The 20053-nt window shown below is 36.4% G+C and overlaps 1 protein-coding gene across 1 annotated transcript in view; it reads right to left on the bottom strand.

The window, feature by feature from the left end:
- Nucleotides 1-20053, bottom strand: part of LOC134652710 (uncharacterized) — a 120911-nt gene that overhangs the window by 38860 nt on the left and 61998 nt on the right. Inside the window, exons 14-16 of the mRNA XM_063507873.1 lie at nt 19544-19642; nt 18250-18366; nt 17352-17471 (exon numbers count right to left, since the gene is read on the bottom strand). Of these exons, the coding sequence (XP_063363943.1) occupies nt 17352-17471; nt 18250-18366; nt 19544-19642 (336 nt within the window). The remainder of the gene's footprint in view (nt 1-17351; nt 17472-18249; nt 18367-19543; nt 19643-20053) is intronic.

Genomic DNA, 20053 nt, shown 5'->3' with positions numbered 1-20053 from the left:
ACGTTATATTTACTTATAGGGTAATTCGTCAATTACTAGCCAATGTTTAATAACTTACCTTATAGGTACAAAAAAATCATGAATCTAGTATTAAACTGGATTGGGCATGAGTGGTGGGGATAACGGAATAGTCTTTTTCAGTAGGAGTAGCAGCGAAAGCGCTATTATTGTTTGTCCTTGTCACAGTCTCACGTTTTTTTTTATTCCCCACCGTAAATTAGATGATTGGTCGAATTGATTTGTTGCCCACCATCAAATAAATTCGACCAATCATAGCGTCGCATTGCGTATGTTTTGTCCCTCACGGAGGCACGCGTAGACCACTTCTATAGGATGCTACCTTCTATGAAAAAAATGAATTCTATTCACCTATAAGCAGAATTAATTTTAGTATAGATTCAGATTTAACAACTTGTTACGGTATTGATCTTATCCAACCTTGAAGATCGCTAACGCTAATCTAAATCGGGCGCCTACGAAATTTCGAAACTGCTACGACATTTTTACGCATGGGCTACGGCTGTCTGCTACGAGTGTAGCATTAACAATCTGCTCTACGAACCGCCGTCACATCGGTCGTGTTGGGGCCCGATTTGGATTTTGAAGTAGACATCTATTAGATATCTATTAGACATCACCAAGATACGACAACGATATTTTTAACCCTTAATAGGGCAGAGATATGAATTTCGAAATAAAACAACTTGAGTGAGTGATTTAGATATTTATTGTAGCCACAATCAACATTATAGTAAAAAAAATTTTTTCAGGAAATCGGTTTTCATGAAAAACATGGTGGTAACTATATGACCGTTACCTTTTAACGGTTTTTAGGAAGTGGTAAGTATTTTACCGTTGCCCGTTCGTGCTGCATGAGGCAATACTGTCCTCAGACTGGTGAAGCGTGGACATGCCGTCTGTGGGTGCACAATGAAAACTTTTAAAGCAGGGCGTGGCGCATAAAGCCACTTTGCACACATCACATCGTACTCGTGATCGTTTTTGTTGTTTTTTTGTGCTGCAGAAACGACATCTTGTAAATTTTTTTTGGTCTTCAGGAAAGTGCGGCGATGCATTTAAGCGAATTTCTTCCGGCACCCCAAATATTCCCCCCTTTTTGTTTTTGAAAACAATCGCAGACATTTTCTTTTTTGTTGTAAATCCGTCAATTAGACCACGTCCCAATCGAAGTCTGAATTCTCGATGTGAATGTATATCTTGCTTGTGAATTTGTAAGTACGTTAGGTAAGAGTTTATGACCGCGGCGTCAAACATAAAATAAAATAACCTCATCCAAGTACGACGTGATTTGCGGCCAATGGCGTATGAGGATCTAAAATGATCAAAATGATCCACTCCACCCATGTTAATAGTATATTCAGCAATCGCTGTTGGTATTGGAATATCTTTCTTGGTCCCATCTTTTTGGGTTCTCTTGACCGTAGACAAGGATTTGGGATTATGTGCTGTGGTAAGAACATTCACCAACTGCGTATCCATCCATTGTACGATCGATACAGGAGGCTTGCTCTGATATGTGAATTCATGACGTGCAAGTTTTTCCTTTTTGGTCTTATTTTTAGGCATGATACTGTTTGGAAGACCTTTGCGATTTAGTCTTACTGTTCCTACAGCATATATTCCTCTTTTAATCAGCAAATCCAGCATTAGAGGAACGCCAGTAAAAAAATTGTCAAAAGCCACTAGCGTGTTTGGTGGAACACCTTCGCACAATTTCATTACTACATTATAGCCTAGGCCATCTTCAGTAGATGCAGCGGTATCTTCTTTACCAATATAAATGTCGAATTGATATATATATCCTGTTGTAGCATCGCAACGGGCCCACACTTTATATCCTCTTTTGATTGGCTTTTGAGGCATGTACTGCTTTAAAGTGCTTTTCCCTTTAAACTTAACCATACATTCATCCACAGATTGATTACTTGATTGTGTGCTATTATTTTGAAACACGGTATTAAGAACATTTATCATTGGGCGAATTTTATACAATTTATCGTGATCTTGCGACTCTCGGCCAGGTTCTTGACTGTTGCCATTTAAATGAACGTTTTCTACCAGTTTCTTAAATCTTTTACATGTAAATGCTTCGGATATGTCTGGGTTTCTGTAAAATGGATCTGTAGACCAATACAAGTTGCAGTCAGGCAGTGGATTGAGTCCCATTAATATTAGTACACCAAGGAAAGCGCGTATTTCGGTTTTGTTTGTAGGGACCCAATTCAAAGTTTTCTTTTGTATGGCGTAAATGTTTGTTTGTTCTACAATAAGTTCGCAGGCCGCGTCAGGAAAAAAATGGTTAAAGAAACTGACAGGTTGTGTTTTATGAGTAAATGCCATAAGATTTTTAAATGCCATTGGTCTATCAAACTTGGGTATGCGACGTGCTGGTAAATCTGAGGACCATTCTTGAGCTGGTTCTATACGACAAAACCTAGTTAGATCCATATCTTGAGGTATGTTTTGATTGATGATCGGAGACTGTATCTGAGTTGAACGTGGAAGGGAACTAGGCCCAACATTTGTAATTTCATTTTGTACAACAATGACACGTGGTATTTCTTTGCTGGGCTGAGGATCAGCAGTTGTCTCAGTAGGGCTAGATGCTGCAATAGGGGTCAGCACATTATTCATAGGAGTATCAGGTCTTGTGATTTCTTCAATTTCCATGGTTACGTAGTCAACTAATTCCAAAATATCTTCGGAAGACCGATCAAGGGCCCCACATGTTTTCTTCACATGTTCACCAGTATTTGAAGCATTTTGTGGGGCAGTTTGGGTCTTTGGCATATCTTCTACCTCTAGATAATCATCTCTAGTATCAACACAATGCTCTTCATCAACCTCTGAACTCAAAATTTTTGATAACCCTCGCAAAACTTGGTTGTCGTAATTATACTCAGTAACGAAATTAGAAATGTATCCCATGTCATCATCTGAGTCACTTTCAAGGCCGGAAAGATCATTTTCAAGTATTTCTTGAATGTCTTTATCGGTTAACTTCTTTTTTCTAGACATATTAACTGAAAAGAAGAAAATAAAAAAATAAATTTTAAAACTGATCCGTACTTTTATGACCGTAACGGGCTCTGGTAAAATATTTACCACCAACTTAGAGCTACTTTCCGAAACTGTGAGAATGGGTATTTTAGGGTGCATAACACGTAATTGGGTAGATAAAATAACAAATTACTACATAAAAACAACAAAAACCACTTACCGGAATCTTGTTAGAACACTTTGATAACAAATATTCGCTAAACACTATAAAAATCGTTCGAATTTCAAATTTTCTGCTCAGCAGATGCAGAACCTACATTTGACACTTCACAGTGTTGCCAACATATTTTTTTTATGAATGACAGGTTATGTATGCGTTCAAAAACCTATCAAACTATCAGATAAGTCAAATTGTATTTAATCTGTGCCTGACAGAACGAAGTGGTAAGTATGTGACCGGTGCCCTATTAAGGGTTAAGATCTAGCCTGTCAAATTTGACATTTACGCGATTCTGGAGATACTCATCCAAATCACATCTAATAGACATCTAATGGAAATCGTTCCTTCATACCATATTTTAACGTAAAAGTGACATTGGTTGCCCGAATTGAGCTGCAAAAGAGAACTAGTTGAAATCTAAACTATAACATATCTAGAATGGATCTAGTACCTACGTGTCGTCTCTTGTGAATATCTTGAAGTTCGAATACGGCAGTTGATATTTATCACGTGCGTTAAAGACATCGCGAGAAGCGATTAAAATGAACAAACACAAACGGTTTTTCTACTCATTCTCTAAATGTTTAAATATTTTGATTTGGGTGAAATATGCCACAAAGATAGTTTATAAATTAGAAAATTACATAGGTTACTTTTATCCGGAATTCAAAGTGCGACAGTACTAAGGAAGATGGGGCTGTTTAAAGACTTGACGATGTACGCAGGCGAAGTTGCAGGCAGAGGCTGGTTGACAGTAAAATATCTTTTTTGTTATTTTCAAAATACAACCCAATTTTTTTGTATTCAATAAACTAACTGCTATTAGGTCTAGATAAAATAATAAAAGGATAAATCGTGCAGTTTCTTACTGTAATGATAGTCTGTAGCGGCATCACTCAAACTTTTCCTATTATACTCGGGCAATATTTCATAACAAAAGTGACAATAGGTAAATAAACTACGCTTCTATTCAGCAAAGTTATTAGGGTACATAAAGGTCCTGTCTGTTATTTGCTCCGTGCAATAGGGGACCCGTCCGTAGGGGACCCCGAAACGATCGCAGCGCTTGATGTGGCCAATAATGACAAGCTTGGTAACAGTGTTTCTCCATTGACATATAAATATATAGGACTAGCCTTACGGGCAATAAGAATAGAGCATGAATGGGGCCAGTACAGCGGTGTGAAAATGCTGCAACGCGATTGGTCGATGAGTTCGCATCACGCGCGCGCGGCCGCACGATTGGTCGCAACTAGTTGCGTTAGTCTACACGATTGGCTCGAATTCGTGAGTGACACCGCTGAACTACTACCATTTTAAGTGCACCTAAGGCCAGTCCTAAGATATATATATGTCAATGTGTTTTCTCAATTCCCATTCTTCCCATAAAAATGGGTCACGATAGCTATTGTGTGGTAAACTGCAATAATACTGGACGAAACACTAATAAATAGTAAATTTTATATATTTTTAACGCCGAGCTAAATATTAGACTTTTATATCATATAGTACTATTCCAGGCTTAACAACGTAATGGCTAAACATTTTATGTAGTCTATGTCAACAGCACAGTTTTTCTTGTATGTTAATAAAATAGTGTGGCTATAATGTATAATACAGTGTACCAACATTAAGTGATTGTAATATTAGTTATTGAAAGCCCGTCAAAAGCACATTTTTGGCACGTAGGGTTATCTGTCGTCTGTCACAAGTGTCACAACAGACATTGTGCCTATTAAGCCGGAGAACATAAATTTTTAACATAAAATGTGTTCATTAAAACCTGTGAAAAAGGTCAAAGTTTTTATAATTGCAAGCATCGTACGTATCCCCAGGCAGAGGATCACTATAGTGGAATTATTCTTATTTGCATTATTTGACACATTATGACTGACGTATATAGAGATGTAACTAACCCAAATCGATTGTCACAGCAAGCGATTACGTTACGATTGGATGGCAACTAGACTGAGGTATCGAATTGTGACGTTTAATGAATTTTTATTTGAGAGTTAAATAAAGCTAGAATTATATTGTTAATAAATAGTAATAAGAAGATATAATAAATTGAATAATGCTTTGTTATAAATATCTAATAACGATTGTAATATGAAAGATTTATAAAAAAAAATACCTAGATTTAACAATATTTAAAAATTTGACGTATAAAATGTATATTTTATGAATAAAACATTGAATTGAATTGAATTGATCCGACCTAAAATAAAAAAAAATATATCGATTTACTTAGACGACTACCGATTTATAACGGTGGTGTCCGGCCAACCCTAAATTAAAAAAAAAAGACGTAGAACGTAAACGTTAGTGCAATTGTCTTCCTTTGTAATTTCGATGTGTAAGATATTTTACGTTCTATTGCTGTTGTCAGTATCATGTGTCAAATTAATGCAAATACGAGTGCACAAAGTAGTCATCAAAACATAGTGAAACATACATTTTTTCATTGTATTTTAACTCTTAACAATAAAGTCGCATCAAGATAATTTTGAACACCTCGCCCGCTTAGCAAGTATTGCTGCTGACTCAGACCTATTTCACATGTTTTTTTCTAAAATGCCCCCTCAACACTCGTGCGCGAATCGCGGCGCGAAGCCGCGAACGCGAGTGTGGCGTCGATTTTGCAGATCTGCGAACTCCACGAGTGTGGAGGGGCCTTTAGAGTTTTATATCGGACCGTTCAAATATCGACACAAATAATTGGATTTGGGATGTGGCGTCTATAAATCCTTCACGATATTGCCTGTTACGACTGCCCGTGTCGTTAACAGCTCAGGGTTGGCACTTAACATTTTGCGACAGAATATTGTCTGTCAGGCCAAAATTTAAGTTTTAGTTAGGGATTAGATCTGTTTCCAATACGATACTGGTCTGTCAATATCTAAAATGATGGTTGAAGGTTTTTGGTTGAAGGAATGTCATTTTTGATACTGACAGATCACTCATCATCATTCATTCATCATTCATCATCATTCATTCATCATTCATCATCATTCATTTTTGGAAACAGATCTAATAAATAAAACTCGAATTTACACCCTGTCGCCAAATTGCATAATCACTTAGTAAATTAATTCATTAATAATATTGTGCCTATGCAATTTCGCAGCTCGCTGTACATGTAAATAGTCTCGAGTTAATTATTTACCTTTCATTAGACTTCATTAGAGCAAGTATGTTACTAATAAAACATACCACGAATTAAACATGTTATGTACTTAATTTGCCAGAATTGGATAACTCGAAATATATAAATAAACAGAGATCGAATATATTTCTGAAATGCTACACAAGTTACTTGCAGTTTAACTTAAGGCTTATTTGTTGTGCAAAAACATTTAGAAAAGCTGAATGATTTTTTCGTATGGAGGTTTCGTAAGCCCCAAGCTTATCGAAACAAAACTTAGCTAATACTAATGACACTTAGCCAGTTGTCTAAACCTTTGTAATTGCCACCGTTTGATCTAAGTACTATACCGCAACACTTGTTATAAAAGTTAATAGTTACAACTTAGTAATTAAAAGGTGAAATTAATGATTTTGGCAACCCTAGTGCTCACACGACCCATCCAGTTTAATTATGCGGAACGATTGAATGGATTTCTTTCAGATCATTCGATAGTTCGTTCATTTGAGGTTTTTTTACGACCAATATTTATATATGTCACCGTAAAATTGTAAACACTCGTCATATTATAATCTCGCTAGTTACATTATACACTGACGGTAGGGAGATTATAATCTAACCTCACCTAACCTACGTTAGATTATAAACTAACGGGTTCACAATCTTACGGTGTCATATATATGTCGTTTGACATTTAACAGTTCAATAGGGAGTATTACTGCAATGTTTTGCCGTCAGTGTGCAGCACTAGCGACTTAAGTATACCACAGAGTATCTTATACAGACTGTAGCTTAAACTGTTTTTAGGGTTCCGTACCCAAAGGGTAAAAACGGGACCCTATTACTAAGACTCCGCTGTCCGTCCGTCCATCCGTCCGTCCGTCCGTCCGTCTGTCACCAGGCTGTATCTCACGAACCGTGATAGCTAGACAGTTGTAATTTTCACAGATGATGTATATCTGTTGCCGCTATAACAACAAATACTAAAAACAGAATAAAATAAAGATTTAAGTGGGGCTCCCATACAACAAACGTGATTTTTGACCGAAGTTAAGCAACGTCTGTGATTCGTCTAGAACAAGCTAGCTGGACAAAAGTCACTTTCACATTCCTTGTTAATTCTTATCTATACTGATAAACAACACCCTGGCGTTAATGAGTAAAGTTAATGAGTAAAGTAAAGTTGGTAAAGTGGGAGTAATTACGGTAAGTATATAATGAGTTGTGATATTTATGCAGTAATCAGTTGCAAAATTGCGTTTTGATTGTCGATTTACTATGTGTGCATTAGAAAACTTGTGTATAATTTTTGTGTCGGAAATGGAAAATGAAGGTAAGAGATATCTAAAATGATTATCTTTTTAGCAAATAATGCATCCTTTTATTATTAAAATTGGTCATATTTGAAAAAAGTGGTCATTTTTTGCCTCTTTTTCAACTTTATTGGATTATCTACTAAAGTACCCCGCTTGTCCCCGGTCTAATTTTTTTATATATTGTAGGTAATTTTATCTACTTTTCCATAAATGTCATTTGAAGTTCCACACGAGTTTACAATATTTTTTTTTTTTTTCTAGATGCCGTATTTAAAGTGTCAAGAATGGATTTTTTCGAAGAATGGCAAAAACAACCAAAATTATCAAGAAATGAAGATTTATTTCGCTTTGTATTGTCAAGACATGACTGCAGTGGGGTTATAGAAGAATCTATCAGGGATATAAAAAAGAATATTTCGCGGTTTTCATCAAAAATTGGTGAAAAATGGAAAAGTGTAGTATGTAATCTAGAGAGATTTAAAAGTAAGCATTTAGAGTGGTTACAGGGTCCTGATATTTCCTTTGAAGTAACGAAAGTACAATGCTCCCCATCTGCGTCGTCAGATAGCAATACAAAACCAGGTCGACCTACAATTGACTTTTTTGACTCGAGTCTTAAGACAAAGCGTCGGCGAGTCGATGACTTGATCCAGTCCCGAAAACCAGAAGAGTTAGTTTATGCTGCAGAAGTATCAGTGCGTCTATCTGGTCAAAGAAACGCAGCAAATGTTATTAAGCATATTAATGACCCCTTTGAAGAAAAAAAAAACAAGTGAGCAAAGTGTAAACCGGTGCTTGTCAAGTGATGAAGCCCTGGCGTACTACGTCGACAGCAAATCTACATCGCAGACATATAAATAGACTCGGAAGTGGAGCATTAAAGCCAGACACAAGGTATTTCCATCTTTGTATAGCCTTCGTAAGTCTAACATTGCTTGTTTTCCTCCCGAGGAACAGATTGTTGTAAATGAAACTAGAGCTGAAATCAAAGTTCAAGCTGGAAAGGATGCGGCAACACAAATGATGGAAATACCGCTCGAAGGTTTTTTGAAAATTATGAATTGAGTGCACAGATAACAGGGTTAGACGTTTCAATTATACAACAATTTAATATATTGCTTCGTGACGTGTTATCTTCGGGACACGAAATAGGTTTAGGAAAATTTGAAATTTTACAAAAATTGTTAAGAAGAACTATTTAGAACTCTATGAGTGGTATTACATGCCTGTTACTGTTCATAAATTGCTTGTGCATAGCTCAGAAATAATAAATTGCGCACTTCTACCGATCGGGCAATTATCTGAGGAAGCTCAAGAAGCTCGTAATAAGGATTGTAGGAGATTTCGTGAGCATAACACACGGAAAATGTCACGTAATGCTACTAATAGAGATCTACTAAACATGTTATTGATAACGTCTGACCCCGTTATTAACAGTTTACGAGATGTCCCGCAAAAAAAAATTGGAAAGATGCCTTCTGAAGTTTTAGATTTATTAATTGCCCCTAGTGTTAAGATAACGAATATTAGTATAGACACTAACCAAAGTATGAATAGGTCCCATGATTATTCAACAAACGACTCTTCAGATGATAGTGATGATGATTGATGACTAACAATATTTTTTTATGTAAGTAAAATCAGTAGATTAATTCAGTTTATATTTCCTTATGTATTGAATAGATTTAGCATTAGAATTACATATTACAGTATATTTTATTAGATTTTTTATATCATGACGATGACTGTAACCATGTATTTTGTGTGTTTAAGTAAAATAAATAGCTTATGTATATTTAATCAGATTTTTCTGTATGTTTTTGTAATATATTTTTTTCATTTTATATTTATTTTTTATTTTTACCCTTTTTTTAAAACAAAAAACAATTTTTATAATAAAAAACTTAATAATCATACATACGATCGGTAAAACAACCAATATAAACAATAAAATAATTTTGTCCAGCTAGCTTGTTCTAGACGAATCACAGTGGGAGCCCCCTATGCAGACTTTCGCGTAATATTTCCCTATTGCCTATTGTTGGGATTTAATGAAACGAGAGAGATCAGAATATACTGAAGTTAAAAAAAAAGATTATATCAAAAAAAACATTCTGTACACATATTGAAATCCGATTTGATAATTATCATTATCTTCCTAGCATTATTCCGGCATTGTCTGCCACGACTCACTTAGAGACTCTAGGGTCTGATACATGGGATAGGCACTGGCTCTCTCATTTGCGGAAAAGATTGCCACCTACCCTTATTACGATGAACTAGTCTTACTGCGATACGATGAAGATGATATAATAAATGCGTCAAAGTTAACATTATCTCTCAATTTGTAAACCATTACCTACTTCATTATCATAATGAATAATTCATAAATATAAATTAAAACGACAATAAAACGCCGCAAAAACTTTTAATCTATGCCCGTTTAAAGTTTTCTTAAATTAAAACACTTCCCGAGCAATAAGTAACCCGAAATCGAGTCGGCTCTTGGTAATAACTTTAATGGTCTTAATATGTCCAGTTAGTGAAGTCATAATTGACAATTTATTTGCATAAAATCTTAATGAAGACTCGGATAGGCAGTGCGAAAAGAGAAATGTTTATGTACCTACAAACAGCAACCCTTTTAACTGTTCATCGGAGAACCTTATGCCTTTCGTAATAAGGTTCACATTGGATGAGGTTTTGCACGCCACTCCTTAACTGTGCCATTTCTTGGGATAATGTTGCCAAGTCTACTTGGGCGTTTTTTTTTTAAAGTTGTCCCATACACTTTTTTTTCAAATTTAGTATCTTTTATGTTATTTCTACTCAGAATCACGAGCTCTTTCTATCCTAATAGGAGAAAAAAAGTGTCCCAAAATTTCCATTTTTCGATCTATCCATTCCGCGACCGCCATACAAAGTCTATGAAAAATGGTGACGGAATGGAAATAAAAACCTTAGGACACTTTTTCTCCTATTATGATAGAAAGAGCTAGTGATTCTGAGTAGAAATAACATAAAAAATCCCAAATTTGAAAAAAAGTGTAGGGGCCAACTTGAAAAAAAAAAAAAACGCCCACTTTAGGCCTAGCTCGCTTTACGGGTCTACTTTAGGATGCAACCAGCAATTAGTCAAGAGAAGTTCCAAGTTTAATTCCCGTTGTTTCAGAGGATCTCATCGTGTCAAGGACATAATTATGCTATAACGATATAAGGTGGCGTATAATCATAGCACACTTTAAATATATTAAGGAATCAATCATGTTCAGTAACGATGAATGCGCTAATGAGCTCGCGGGCTGCGCACCGTCGATCGTAAATTATTACGTCGTGATTTCGGGAGGAGGGAGGTGTTGAATAATCGCTTCAATACCTACAGCCAGAGCCATCTAAATCTGCTATTCAAATCACTTCGCAAAGCCGGGAGTGCCGATACATCAACCGGAACCGAAGAAATGCGCTCTCTAATAACTCAAAGTTGGTACAAATATCAAGGTCAAATTACACTAGTTCTTCCCAGAACTCTAGTTACTCGCACTCGTGCATCAAACGGGAGTAACTAGGTAATATCAGTGCGTGACCTGTTACTAAACTCCGCAATATTGCCACTATATTACCCTGGTAGCAATAGGCATGAATTGGCTCAATAGTTACACATTGATACATTTTGGGATTTAATTCCTTCCTATTCCTTTATTTAGTGTTTGAATTCCGCTAGCACTTCAAAGGATTTGAACTAATAAAAAAACCGGCCAAGTGGGAGTCGGACTCGCGTTCCAAGGGTTCCGCACATTACGTACGTTAGGTATTCTAATTTGTTTCACTCGTAAGTGAGGATATCTTTCACACTAAGCGGGTTCCCTAACCTTTCAGGAAATCCTAGATCACCTTCTACATGGTGGTTCAAAGATAGACCGGGATAAACTGGGAATAGAGTAAAAGAAAAAGAACGATAAATTCAATATGTTCTCAACGGTTCGAGCATTATCATAGAGCCTTAGTAAATGAAATAAACAGAAAACACCCTTTTATTTTACTGCAGGGAGTTTTTATTCAATAACAGTTTGGGGCTCCTAATATCACTAGAGAGTAGGGAGTTGTCTGCCAAACCCTCATTAGAGTCTGCTTTCGGTTTCAAATGGCAACAAAAATTCTCAACTTTATGGACAAAATTTATGAGAATTTTTTTACACAAACAATATTATGGCCCTGGGTTTGTTTTTGCTGTATTGTACTCGTATTTGTTTAGGTATATTAATTAGTTGGTGGCAAATCTAAGTTTTTTAAGTAGATTTTTCCCTGAGAGTTTTTTTCCAAGAAGAATTTCAACAGTTAATTTTACCTCGTATAAATTTTAGGTTAGCCATAAAAATATAAGTTCACCGCTTAATCTCAGATGGTTGGTAAATAAGTTGCGCCATGATATTTGTCTAGTAGAAGGTAACTAAGTTATGGGACTAAAATTACCTAGTTTATAAACATAAGTTCGCTCATTTAACATACAGCCAAGTTTTTAACGAATCCATAGCTAGCTTAATAACTTCTTACTAACCATCTCAGTTAACCGGTAGACTTGTAGTTGCACACATTTCGCTGATTATTCGAACTTTAAGTTTTAACACTGACATATCTAATCCATATCGTATCTAGACTTAATATTAGACGTATCTTAAAGTTCGAAATGGGCCGTATCTGCCTGCTCTAGGCTATTTGAGAAATCGTAATTCCGAGACGGATACACAGCTTGTATGTCTGCGATCCGTTATCTTATGTTGGTCACGTAATCCCGTTCAACAGAATTCGCAGCTTTAACGAGCTTTCAAAACTGTGATAACATCGCTCAGTACTTTATAAGCCTAAGCAAGCCATTATTACGAGTGATCTCCAATTCTGTACAATTTTGATAGGTCTCTAGGTCACAGTTGTATGGTTTCCTTAAAGTCTATTTTTTTATTCGGTAGACTGAAATGACAGTTAATAGTATGAAATGACATTTCATGTTCATACTATTAACTGTCATTTCAGTCTACCGAATAAAAAAATAGACTTTAGGAGTTTGGTATGGCTGGTACCTATGCTAAGGGAATAATAGGCCAGTTGTAAGAATCACGAAATCACAATAAAATTAAAGATAATCGCCGTTATGGCCCGTTATTACACACGTAATTTATTTATTTGGAGATCCAATAGAGATTTCATAATGTCTTCCTGTCTTAAATGAGAATTGATATAAATTAGAAAAATATTTTTTTTTCTATCTAAAAAGGACATACACAGCAATTTAATATCCAACTCTGCGACGTTGTCCTAAAAACAAACAAAATAAGGTTCAATTTCAAAAAGCAAATATCGGTGAAGCGCCAAAGGGCTTTAAGTAAATTCAGTTCAGTTGTTACCCGCAAATTAATCAGTTCGGTAACGTTCTGCATTATGAAAATGAAAAAGGTTTTTGTTGAATCTCGTGAAAATGGCCAGGATTAATTAAAATAAATTATTAGGTAAACCGAAACTTTGAGGTAAACCAGCGTAAATGAGCTCTCCTATAACAGATGGTAATAACCATGAGGCCAATTCGAACGTATATTTTGATATGTAAATTATGACATTTTTGTCCTCTTTTGTGCAAGCATTTCGTTCGTAACTGTCCGTACATGTATTGGCGCAAGCGAGAGGCACGGGGAAAATATAATAAAATGATTTACAGGCAAATTCGAAAGTACCGCTCTAATACATATAAAGACAAGTAGGAATAAAATGCACGTTATTTGAATGACTTCACTTAGATGTCAGTCCGATATTAGTATGAGTTCGAATTTGACTGATTATTTTGATATACCGGTGTACCTATATAAATTTGACTCTCAATTTGTTCACGTGACGATGTTTTTATATTAGTATGATTGATTACGCAATAGAAACTAGTGGCTCTGTGAGCTGTAGACCTCGCGAGCATAGCTTATTGGGGCCGTGCACTATGAGAGCGCCACACAGCGGGTTGATCAATCAACAATACAAAGAATTTAATTTATTAAAATAAAATATTAAGTTTAAGTGAAAAAAAAAATACAAAAGGTTATGTCTTACTGGGGATCGAACCCAGACTTTCTGTGTGCAAACAAAAAAAGCGATTGTTTACAAAACACGCCATGATAGTTCTTAGCTAAGCTGACGAAATCCGGCTACTCATTCTCGAGTACAAACTAAATATCTAAATACCGCCTAAACCAGCAATACAATTTTCCTGCATTTTTTGCCATTTACTATGTAAATATGTTTCAAAAAGAAAATACTCTTATGATATCGATACGACTATTTGTTTAAGCGCGAGGTATCACAACTCCTCCATTTTTGAAAATTTCCAAAAACGGTATCGACAAAAAATAATTTATTTACTCATAGAATCTGGTCACAAAATTTCACAAGAATCGGTTGAGAATTGTGACCTGTAGAGGAGAACATCCGGACATACAAAAGCAAAATTCCCGAGTCAAAACGTAGATCTTCTCTACGCTTCGGTCAATAATATAGATACCTACTTTAACAAAACAAGCGAAAGCGGGAGAAATATGAGATCCTGGCGAACTATTTATTTGTCCCGCTTGCAGTAGAAACGACAGGGTGCTGATGCTGGTGTGTTGAGGCCATGGCCTTTTTGGGGGAAGTGGGGAGACGCATGCGGGAGAGGGGTTTGGATCCTCGCTCTGGGTTCTTCCTGATGCAAAGGTTATCCATCGCAGTTCAACGTGGCAACGCAGCGAGCGTGATGGGCACTTTTGCATCGGGGGGTCGCGGAGCAATTTTATCGGCTAGTTTAGTCTTAGTGTAATTTGTGTTTTATTTTCTAACTTTTCTTGTATCATTAGTTTAGATCATTTTTTTTTTAAGTTACTTTGATGTGTAAATCTCACATATTGACATATAATAATAAATAAATGGTTTTCTTTAACAAAATATCAATAACACTGATTTAAACTTTCACGATTTTTACACATTATTGAATTATACAACGGGACTTAATCGCGTATCTAAGTTTTAAGATTTACCTCCGACGTTTCGAGGACGGCGTTGTCCCCGTGGTCTCGGAGAAGACTGGCTTAAGTTGACATCAGCATCGTCTAACCGCGCGAGTTTTTCGAACTACCCGCACTTGGTCTTGTTTATCCGCTTGAACGTTCCTGCTGTAGAAAAGTACGGGAAGCCATTGAAATCAAAAAACATAGTAATTTCAATCGGGACGAGGGTTTCAAGATCTCATCCACATGGAATCCAGTCATTAGTAAATGTAAGCGTAAACGAATATCGACAGTCGATAAATCGAATATCGTTAGTGTTGTGTGTCGACAGAGTGACATCCCTAGTGCGCAAAACGTTCAAGCGGATAAACAAGACCAAGTGCGGGTAGTTCGAAAAACTCGCGCGGTTAGACGATGCTGATGTCAACTTAAGCCAGTCTTCTCCGAGACCACGGGGACAACGCCGTCCTCGAAACGTCGGAGGTAAATCTTAAAACTTAGATACGCGATTAAGTCCCGTTGTATAATTCAATAAAATATCAATAGTTAACAAGACCGAAGAACGTTTACATTTATGTACCTACATAATTGCAGTTAGTTAGGTACCTATTTTTTATGTAGAAAGAGTGTGCATGAACTATAGAAGGGGGCTCCAGTAGCCGTCAGATTTTAGCGCGAGGCGTAAATGTGAAGTTCATGCTTCCAATATGTAGTCCACAATATAGCAAAACCTACAAAAAAAAAACATGCGGGAACGGTAGATGGCAGCAATTGCATGGCAAGGTACATGTTTATGTTTCCGATTCAGGCCACAAGATGGCAGACCATCCAACGCGCACGATAGATATTTAGTTATTAACGGCTATCAACAATCAGAACCACATTACAAATTTGAATTGGATTCGACACTATGATGATTAACGATGTTAATTAAAAGCTTTTCCCAAACGTTACACCGCAAACGCATCACGCAAATGAAATGATCAAAGGCTAACGTATCTGTGTCATTAGTCCAAAATTGCAATACGTGGTTTGCATCCAAATGATCATTCAACTGTGTTGGCATTTGATTCGTGGAACTGGGTATTTCCGTAAAATTTAAAAACTTAATTATTTTATAGATTTCTAAGTAATTTGGAAACATTTAGCATACCTTTAGGATATTCAAATAGGATGAAATAAAATTTATTGTCAAGTAGACAGAAGTGTGTTGACACCATTAGACTAGGAATCCTCTAGACGGAGTTTAGAGCCCGGCAGCTTGAATATGTCATGCTCGCTTAAAAGTCTTTGCTTACGGTGGCGTTGTTGATCGGGTCGCCACTTTCCCGAATGAAGGTTGAGAGAGGCGATGGCTGAGATACGCGTCATACTCGTGAACGGGTGCTGTTTGTGGAGACTGGTCTATTTAAGCTAACACGAGCTATTATATTTAGTTACTCTATTTTTGAGGATAATTACATGGACACAGACACACATCATTCGGTTCTCGTATGCTATTTTATTTATTTTTATTGTCATTTTCTTACTTAATGAATGTTTTAATTAGGTATACAGGATTTTGACTCTTGGAGACCCTATACATCTCTAAGGATAATTTGATTAACTACTATATATTGTAATCTTTTAGTTATGATGACACTTAGAGACATTTACATCTCTAAATAATTTTAGATTATAGTTTTGTATCTTTGTGTTCTTTTTTTTTTCAATACTATTGTTATAGCGTTTTTTTTTGTAATTCGACATTTAGAGACTTTATACATCTCTATGTAATACTTTAGTTTGATTTTATATTTGTGGCTTAGAAAGTTGTATTTTATAATTGTAGGATTGTTTTTTTTTTGCTGTATGTAAATTCCGTGTTGACGTGTAAAAGTGCCCTTGTGGCCTATTTGCTGAATAAATGTTGATGTTTGATGTTTGATGTTTGATGTAGAGCAATTATTTCATGAAACCGATGCTGCCAAAAATACTGATGTGCGGGGGACGAGGTGAGCGAGTCCCGTGCCGTGATTGGTCCGTTCAAAGACACGGACGTCACACAAAGACACTTTGACTCGAGAATGGAGTAAAACTACCGTATATTTGTGGCAGAGGGAGTAGCGCTACTATGCTCAGTCTAGAGGATGTCTTGTCTGTGGTTGACACAAACTAAATTTTAAACACAGCAGCCTCATCTAGATATATAGGTATCACCAGTAGAGTTGAGGTGAATGATTACATATACGGCTACGCAAAGTACTGAAAGTTACACTGATAAATCTGGCTTATTTAACTTTCTAGCAGAGATTTATTAAACTGCAAAACCCAATAAAAACTAACTTTTTTGAACAACTGACTAACAGTTCTTATTTTTGAATACTAACTTTTTATTGTCTGGGCCAAAAGAACGCAAAGGACAGATATATTTACTCGTAGATAGTATAGAATGAAAATATTTACAACAATAATTTGATTTGTTCCCTAAGTGCCACTTGCACCATTTCACTAACCCGGTGTTAACCGGTTAAATCAAGAGTTACCATGGTTACCAGTACAATTTGACATTAGGTTAACGATTTAACCGCTTAACCCTGGGTTAGTGGGATGGTGCAAGTGGGCTTAAGTGGTAAAATGTCAGATGTACTTACCAATAGTTAATGCATCTATAGTGGCCACTCGATTTTTCTGGCGTGGCCAGCGTCTGACCACCATCCGCCATCGTGCCGTCACCTTGCCATCATTGCGAAGAATCAGCCTGCGAGATCTCACTAAATTACAAAACACAAGAAGGCTGATAAATGCACATGGCTTTGTAAGATTGGCTATTCATAATATTCCTAAGGGCCGATACAGACGGACTGCAACCCGACTGCAACTTGTAGTTGGCGTGCAGTTGAAATGCAGTTCCCATACACATTGCAGTCGGGTGAGTCGGGTAAGTCGGGTTGCAGTCGGTCTGTATCGGCCTTAAGTGATTAAGCGATAATATGATGTTCTTCTTTAATCGTTCCGTCAATGTTGGATCAGACATCGTCCTTCTATTGAATCAGGTTCGTACATTGGCTTATGTTCCTCGGAAAGCGTTTAACGTCTTGCAATTTAATTCCAAGAGCGCAGAACATGTCATGTCACATGGACAAAGTGGAGGTAGCCAATCGCTTACGCTCCGTAGCGATCAAAACGCAACTGTCACTGCCCCACTAATATGAAAGAGCGATAGAGACAAAGCGTTTCGTTATCGAATCGATAGCGATTGTCAGCTTGGCTAGGCCGACTAGTTATTTCTTTTATAAGCGGGCAAAGTTGTTGTTTAACCCCTCGTGCTAATATTGACTGCCGAGTAAGCGAAAGCTACCAAAACGGATACAGATCTGTCATTGTCAAAAGACTGATAAATCAGCATCATATCGGAAACAGATTGAATAACTAAACCGTGAATTGGCTTATACTTAGAGCATACTGAAAATTCCTGGACTGGCCACTTAGAAAAAATAAGTCGTCTCATATATCAGAATCCAGAAACTTTCAGTATGGTACAATTATTACCTGTTTTTATAGGAATGCTTTTGAACTGTAAGCAGCAGGGTTCTTCATGAGCCGGGACTATTGGTTTTATCTTGCCGAAGCACTCGCAAATTCTCTTCAACGATGGAGGTGAAGTCACTGTGTAATTGTTACGATTACTATACAAAGTTATCAAGGAGTATATGTGGCTTCCCATCAGAGAGGCCTTATGCTTCATCTGCGATAAAGACCTTTTTATCTGAATTTCTATTGTGATTTGATGAAAACAGATGAAAACGTCCTTATTGCACTTGAAGCATAAGGATTTATTTTATGGAAAGCAACATATATTTGAAATCGAAAATATTACATATTAATACTGTCGTATTTTAAAACACACGTTCAGTCATGATTTTAAGCGAGTCCCGGCCTTTGCCCGGGTCCCCTTTCCTAATTATTTTTTCTGTTGTTGTTATTATTTAAGATACATTTGGTAGATGTTTAATAAATTTGTACAATCTATCTCATCGTCGAAAATCTACACTAAGGAACTAATAATTAGCACGCACATATGGGGCATTACCTATGAAAAGGGACCTTATTGTCGATGGCGCTTACGCGGCACAGCATTGCGCGGCATTGTATTTATATCGGAGCATCGTTAATAATGGCGTAAGCGCCATCGACAATAAGGTCCCTTTTCATAGATAACGTCACATATAAATCTTGTCAGTGTTTAACTAAACACGTACGTGTTATGAACTAAGATTACTTTCACAATGTAATCACGGGTAACAAGTTCTAAATTGATTAGCTCAGGAATGAAGGTGATATCAGACGGTTCACTCGAATGGATTTTCGTTCAAGTGAATGTATCATTTTTCTTTCATTTAATATTCAAACAGATTAGCTAGAACACATACTAAGTGAATGTTGCCTCGTTATTTTCTTTCATAACACGGCGAATTAAGTTGTGTTGTGTACGCAACACAGGTACCACGGATTGGAAGAAGTTATTTTTATGAAGAACCTCGTACTGTAGTCTTTCTGGGAAATATCAGCAAAATATTGACAAAAGGGCTAAAATATTGCCTTAGTACACTTTTACGCCCTGTGACAATATTTGTAGGTCATGTGTACCTACATAACAATTATTTATTTTCCTCTTTCATCCAATAGTAAGTACGTTCTAATATATCTACAATGTGATATATAAATATGAATATATACCTATGAAAGAACGTGTAATAAAGTAATTAACTAATTAAGTGAAATTAGAAGACAATTATTAACCAAGTTCCTTCCTACTCATTATAAATACAGTAACTTTTCTTACCTATGGGTATTTCTGTAGAAGAGGGTTCGAACGACGGCGGTTGAAGAGATTTTACCGGTGGAATATACTTCAACTCAAATTTACAGTGGCATATGTTTTCTGTAACAAGAGTTATGATAAAGATAAAGATAAAAGATAAAAGATAGTTTATTCAAGTAGGCTTATGCCTATTACATACTAATTACAATGCGCTTATGAACGTCAAATAAAGCTAGGCTAGGCTATGTTTAATATCAACCGGATTAGTAATTAAAAAGTGGCGCCACGGCCAAATATGTAAGCTCTTAAATTAAAATTTGAACAATACTACAAACGTGGACGACTCGTTTTGAAATTTGGGAAAACACTAAGATAAGGAAGCAGTCAGTGAGCAAATGGATCCTGAGTGTGTTGTATCGTAGGTACATGTTTTACTTAGGTAAATTATATACTAGTAAGTACATAAGCACTTGAACATTACTTAAATTTGTTGCTCCGGTAAACCGTAAAGATTTCAATGTCAGTGTGCGA

Source organism: Cydia amplana, chromosome 12 (genome assembly GCF_948474715.1).
Source record: "Cydia amplana chromosome 12, ilCydAmpl1.1, whole genome shotgun sequence".
In the NCBI taxonomy this organism is placed as follows: domain Eukaryota; kingdom Metazoa; phylum Arthropoda; class Insecta; order Lepidoptera; family Tortricidae; genus Cydia; species Cydia amplana.
The sequence above is the reverse complement of the archived record's forward strand: the minus strand, read 5'-3'. Positions and strand labels throughout refer to the sequence as shown.